This window comes from Paramisgurnus dabryanus, chromosome 3 (assembly GCF_030506205.2).
Source record: "Paramisgurnus dabryanus chromosome 3, PD_genome_1.1, whole genome shotgun sequence".
In the NCBI taxonomy this organism is placed as follows: domain Eukaryota; kingdom Metazoa; phylum Chordata; class Actinopteri; order Cypriniformes; family Cobitidae; genus Paramisgurnus; species Paramisgurnus dabryanus.
In genome coordinates this window covers 6,272,882-6,279,620 of record NC_133339.1, presented here as the reverse complement: position 1 = coordinate 6,279,620, position 6,739 = coordinate 6,272,882, and the positions used below count along the sequence as shown (strand labels likewise).

Below are 6,739 nucleotides of genomic sequence, written 5' to 3'. Positions count from 1 at the left end.
AAAAGAAACTGGCGGGAAATGATTGCAAAGTTCCTTAATGAGTCCATCTCTCACTTTCAGTGGACCAAAAACAATCATTTTAGTTGTGTCTTCATTAATTTGGAGAAAGTTACTCTTTAACCAATTCTTGACATCATCAAGACAGTCCAACAACTTTTAAATGGAATCAGCAGCTTCAATGGAATATACAACTGAGTATCATCTGCGTATAAATGAAACAAAACATTGTGCTCTCTAATAATATTTCCTTAATGGAAGGATATATAAATTAAAGAAGAGCGGGCCCAAGATTGAACCCTGAGGTACACCACTAATAATAGAGGCTGAAGAAGAGAAAAACAGAAACTCTGTTGTACCCAGAGTACATATGTGAAGTTCTAGTTCAAAATACCCCATAGATAATTTATTATAAGATGTAAAAATTTCCACTTTGTAGGTGTGAGCAAAAAAAAAGTGCTGTTTTGGGTGTGCCCTTTTAAATGCAAATGAGCTGATCTCTGCACTATACACCAATCCGGCGAAACACGGAAGTAAAGCAGCGCCGCCATTACTGCGGTGCTCTGCTGGATACGGAAGTAGCGTGTTTGTCCTGTAGGCTGCTTTCGTAGATGTTAGCTGTGCGAAGCTTTCTTAATTTTTTTAGTACGTTTTCTGTCTAGTGATGCCTGGAAGAGCGTGTTGTGTGGTTGGCTGTTTTAACAACAGCAAAAAAATACAAGCCTGGAATACAACCGTTTGTGAAATTCACAAACCTTTGTTGCACATTGACTGCCCATGTTTACGGCCATACGGACTACACAGAGTTCCTGGTCGAGCGGAGGACCAAGATATGCGTCAAAAGTGGATGAAACACATAAACCGAGATGGCTTCAAGCCGAACAAGAATACTGTGGTAAGTTTGGCTTTGACTGTTCAATATGTTAATGCTACACGTTGCATGCATAGGGTGTAACACACAGTGATACAGCGATAGCTAAGTTTGCTAGCAAATTCGTTAGCTACAGGCGAAAACAAAGCTGGAGCTTTCACAAGACGTTACTGCTTGGTAAACTGTAGTTCCTCTCTATGCATCAGCTTAAATGTTAAAGTTAGTCCTCGCGGATATAAACGTCTGCTAGATGGATAGGTAAACGTACATATCCAACTGGTAATTGTTTGATTATTGTGTGATGGGTAATGTTTACTAATTAAACTCCTATGTACATAGTGGTAAATAAATAGTACATCTGATACAACAGGAGACTAATCACAAGACACTAGACAAAACAAATAAGATGGAAAGGACAGATAAACAACAGTTTTGGCAATTGTGCATGTTTGACGTTTACTAAGAGAGAAAGTGCAGAGTGCTATTTAAAGTGCTGTCTTGTTCACACTAATTTGAGAAGTACTTTTACCACCAATGTATCGTTCATTCTGTATTTATCTTTTATTTATTGCTACTACTCTAAGGTTTGTGGAATACATTTTCCTGACGGACAACCAACAAGAGAAAACCCATATCCTGTGTTGTTCATGGGTTATGAATGTCGTGTAAGTAGGTTTCTTGGATAGCCATATTATTGCATTACATTTTGTTAATTTAAATATGATTGATTGTCATGTTTAACTAACGCACACCTCTCTTATTTTTTTCCCCTTTAGGTAACACCAGCTAGACCTCCCCCCAAAAGAAGATGTCTTCAGCCATTACACCGGAAGTCAACTACTCAACCTGAAGCTATGGAAACAGATGAGGATGTTGGAAATTTGGAGAATATGCCTCTGCAGACATGTGACGTCGGAACCCAGTGGCCAGATCACATAGAGCACAACTACAGTTTCAACTGTGGTAACAAGCAGATGAAGGACAGTGGCACTCAAACAGATCCAATACTGTCAGTATCGGCACATAATTTAAATAACAAAGACTTTATATTTTATACAGGCTTATGTGCTGACAGTTTCTGGCAACTTTTGCAAGTCTTGTTGACTTATTGCTCACAACCACTTAATTCCAAATTGGCCGTCCATGAACAAATTTTGCTTGTTTTAATGAGACTCCGTTTGGGTTTATTGTTTACTGACTTGGGTAAACGATTTGGGGTGAGTCGAAGCACGGCATCTGAGATATTTACATTTTGGAGACCAATCCTTGCAAGATTCATGAGGGAAAAGGTGATTGCTTGGTTGCCCAGGGATACGCTGAGCAGAATCAGGCCCAAGACATTTCACAAAAACTATCCTAAAGCCACATGCATCATTGACTGTACAGAGGTCTTTGTACAAAGGCCAAAGAACTTAAGAAAAAGATCACAAACTTATAGCAATTACAAACATCATAACACATACAAACTGCTATACTGTATAGCCCCCAATGGTTATGTCATGTTTGTATCAAAGCTTTTTGGTGGAAGGGCCAGTGATAATTTTATTACAAAGAATAGTGGTTTTGTTCATCACCTGATCCCAGGTGATGAGATTTTAGCAGATCGTGGATTCACCATCATGGATATATTGCCTCCAGGAGTGAGTCTAGCTCTTCCTGCATTCACACGTGGACGTAAGGAGCTGTCTGAACATGAGGTGACATCCACACGTCGCCTAGCTAATGTCAGGATCCACATTGAACGTGCAATTCGAAGACTAAAGGGTTTCAAGATTTTGTGTAATGTTATGTCTGGTAGGTTGCAAAGTGTTGATGAGATTGTAAGTATTTGTGCAGGGTTATGTAATTTGCAACCTCAGTTAATCCGTAACAGTACTGAATGAAAAAGAAATACCTGAAATGGATGTGTGTGTCTGTGTCATGGGCTAAGCTGTCATGGGAAAGTGTGAGTGTGATATGGTTAATTTTGTATAGATTATGTCCTTAGGTTTAAGATGGTCACGGTACACCAAATATTAATTTCATTGCATTAATTAATTTTGTATTTCAACAGAAAAATCTAACAAACTAACAATTTCAGACAGCAATTGTAAATGGTTACAATGTACCTTTGTAAACAGTGAACAAATGTTAAACATTTCAGATGTGTATTTAGTTGCCATAACAATGCAATGCATATAGTTAAAATGTGCAGTTGTAAACTGTGAACAAATGTTGAACTCTTGATATGTGTATTACCGCTAAGTTGTAATTGGAAAGCTCATTAAAGTGTAATAGTTACTTCAGTCCACAAATTGTCATGACCCCGTGTGCAATTCTTGTTGCTACTGCTGGTAGCAGATGCTGAAAGTACACCCTCTTCAGGTGGCAGATTTTGTTCATTGTCCACTCCTTGTTGTAGGGTACATCTATGATCACATGTTCATTTGGGGTCCACACCATAAACTGACAGTTCCTTTTTTTTGCACAGTGCATTGCCACCTGGACCTGATAGTAGTACCCTAACCCAGATGCTGTTTCCCTCAGAACGTACTTTCCATCACTCAATCTAACATCATATTTGTTTGAATCTATCATTTTTTTTAGACTGCCACCATGTGCTTCAAGCTTTTTTGGTGTGGGACACTTAATCTCAAGAATAGTATGTGTGTCAATAATTCCATCGAGACTGGCACCAAGCCAATTTTCTTCATCATGTACAACCAGGCCTGTAGTCTCCACCGTAAGCCCTGTTGTCTGCTCGAAACATTGTCTAGCCAAAGGCTCAGCTTGTTGACCGTACCTAGTAGCCTCATTTCCAGAAAACCTTGTGTTAAGTTTTCTTTCTACCCAGTTTGTTGGGTCTGTCTTTTTTGGTACCTCAGATGCCTCACTACTGGTGATTCTTATTTTTCTCTGGTCCAGCCACAGCTGACTATTCTGGCCCTTGTTCTCTATTTGTAATCTCTGCCTGTCATATTCCCCACATTTTATATAATTTTGAAATGTTGTGTTGCAAAGTGTGCATTTTTGTTCTGCACACATTGTGTGCTCTTTGGGTGGACCTACTACAGTTTGTGCAGTCTGTGGTTGAGCAGTCAACACATGATGTAAAATAGTTCCAGGAACCATAGATAACCCAACCATGTCTGGTGATGAAAAATGTGCAATGACATTTTCATCTGTCTCAAATGCAGTAGAAATGACACTTATACATTTTCTGGGACCACTGCGTTGTGTTTGCATATTTTCCACTGTCTCTGGCACTACATTGTCACAAGTAGACCGGTTCCAGGCACAAGCTGTGTCTGTGCAGGCCAAGCCTGTGAACCCTCTTGCTGTTGCATCTTTAATTTTGTACAGTAGCCCTGCTGTATGACTACAACACTTCCCTCGGCCGGCCATGCAGTCACACATTACTTCAAAAACTTTGCCGTCTTCTCTCTGTATGGTTACTGACACATTATGGTATGAGTTCACAGCCTGTGAAAACCTCACAACACCTTTCAATGTGATGACCTCATCTGCGATGACATGAAGTATCTGGCCAATCCATCCAGAGCTCATGTAATTCTGACCTTCAATCAATGCCCTGTAGTTTAGATTCTGAAGCTCATCGCATGCCAGACGATTAATAAAATAATCCTGAATACCTGTAAGCACATGTATTTTACTGCCACAACTGGTCATGACTAATAATTATTTGCAGCTTGTGAACATATTAGCAACACAGCTATTAATGACAGCGTTCGGTTTTATTGTTGTCATCAATTAATACACGTCTAATACATTATGTTGTCAATAAATTACCTTCATCAGTAATTTTTGGCCACTGCCTGACATCATCTACCCAATGTTCTCTTTCACCTGTCATTTTCTTTCATGAGCAGGATCCGCTTTAATTGAAATGCCACTAGAGGGCACCGGCTACTGTCACAATCTGCAGGCACGCAGTAATGGCGGCAGTCAAGATGGCGGCGACCATAGAGTTCGCGGCGGATTGGTGTATATGGCAGTGACGTTGTTGGATAGTACATATTAAGTGGTGGTTTTATCCCCTTCTGACATCACAAGGAGAGCCAAATTTCAGTGACCTATTTTTTACGTGCTTGCAGAGAATGGTTTACCAAAACTAAGTTACTGGGTTGATCTTTTTCACCTTTTCTAACTTGATAGAAGTTCTGGGGACCCAATTAGCGCATCTTAAACATGAAAAAGTCAGATTTTCATGATATGTCCACTTTAAGTGAAACATATTTCATGTAGGCCTGTTAATTTTATTATTAATTTTCACAATACAGAAGTGCTACAGGTGTCATGTGACATATGAGTCATCTTATAATTTTTAAGAGATTTATTTATTAAAAAGTGAAGAACCCAAATCAAAGAAGAAATGTATTTAGCTATTTAAGACAGTCTACATTTTGGTAGCCTGATTTTGCAAGCTGCAGCTGTGGAGAATGTTTCTTGGCTATGTAGCAGAAACACTGAGGTATAATATTTAGGATAGGGCTGAGCGATCTGTGCTCTTGGTAATAATTGTTTGTTACTGTCAGGAGATGATCTTCGGTGAATGTAAACATTTTTTATGTGTTTTTTTTATTAAGATACTTGAGTGTTTTAAAGGCAAAGTACATTTTTCATATGTTTTTTCCAGGGCAAAAGCTCTAGTGGACTTTCCTGCAGTCAGCATGCCTATTCATGGACAGAGCCGGCCCAGCCACTAAACGACACTTGCAATTGCAAAGGGCCCCGTGGCCAGCAGAGGGCCCCATAGAGTCACTGCCAGCTAGTGGTTGAAAAAAAAATTATACATCAAAAGTAACATAAAATAAATAAAAGAAATTGATCTACAGCGCTCTTTATCAGGCATCACGATGAGCACAGTTGTTATTTATTTAGATCTTTATTTAGTCAAGTTCCCCGCTAATCTTGACCCTGACTGACCCTATGATGTCACTCATCACCTGATCATTGTCTGTCAGACTAGGCTTGTTTGAGATGCAGCTTGCCTTGCCTGGAATTTAGACGAGAGCAGGCGGCTGCAGTAAGGGGAGGAGTGAAAAAACTGTAGACAAGCCGGATGCTTCATGAATCTCGCTGTGTTGTGGACTGCAAACGTCACCAATGGAAGAGATCGCGTTCACATATTTTATCATGGATTAAATAGATGCAACTGAAATACCAACAAATGCATTTACATTAAGATGTTTATAAGGAGAATCAACAAAGGTGAACTGTTCATTACTGGAAAAGGCTAGTAAATGTTGGGATGTAATCTAAGTCTAGTTGTTATATAAAATAGGTTTTGTGTGAAATATAAAAAGCTCAGAGTACAAATTATTCAACACCAATACAAAAGTTTAAAGGAATTAATAAAAAATTATGAATGTCATAAGTCAAGAACAAGTTGAAAAACGCATCTCGCGCTGATCACCGGTGATCGGTTATGCGCAGATTTAGCTCATCTCAAACAAGCCTATTAACTTTTGTTATGCTATTTACGTAAGAGATATTATATATTGAGGCGGTTGTTATAGCGAATGTTAGCTACTTTTAATCTTGTTTGTGGTGTTTTAGATATAATTGTTAATGTTGTTTATTTGAAAAATTTAAAAATTTAAGTGTTCTATTTATTATTTTATATAATATTTTATTTAAGTGTTATTCTATTTACTCTATTTTATTCAAATTATATATAGGCTGTTGTTTGTGCCTCTTAAACTCTGGTGTAAATTAAAAATGTTTCTTTGATGGTCTGTGAAAATCACTTTATCAGTCTTTTTATTCAGCAAGTCCATCATATTGTTTAAAATTTACAAGAAATATTAAGGATATCTATAAGAAATGTTAAAAACATATTTTATTTGATGTTTAAACCTAAAAATATCT

The 6,739-nt window shown here is 38.2% G+C and overlaps 1 protein-coding gene across 1 annotated transcript; it reads left to right on the top strand.

Moving 5' to 3' along the window:
* Positions 1-551: 551 nt before the first annotated feature.
* Positions 552-3,488, top strand: LOC135750475 (uncharacterized). The gene is made up of 3 exons (XM_065269325.2): positions 552-892; positions 1,453-1,533; positions 1,645-3,488. The coding sequence occupies exons 1-3, from the start codon at positions 662-664 to the stop codon at positions 2,749-2,751; spliced, it is 1,419 nt and encodes a 472-aa protein (XP_065125397.2). The 5' UTR covers positions 552-661; the 3' UTR covers positions 2,752-3,488.
* The last annotated feature ends 3,251 nt before the right edge of the window (positions 3,489-6,739 follow it).

What these genes read in the sequence shown, in the direction of transcription:
- LOC135750475 (XM_065269325.2), top strand. Translation starts at nt 662, where the DNA reads ATGCCTGGAAGAGCGTGTTGTGTGGTTGGCTGTTTTAACAACAGCAAA. An exon ending in AGCCGAACAAGAATACTGTG is followed by an intron (nt 893 to 1,452) that starts GTAAGTTTGGCT and finishes TACTACTCTAAG; the next exon opens with GTTTGTGGAATACATTTTCC. An exon ending in TCATGGGTTATGAATGTCGT is followed by an intron (nt 1,534 to 1,644) that starts GTAAGTAGGTTT and finishes TTTCCCCTTTAG; the next exon opens with GTAACACCAGCTAGACCTCC.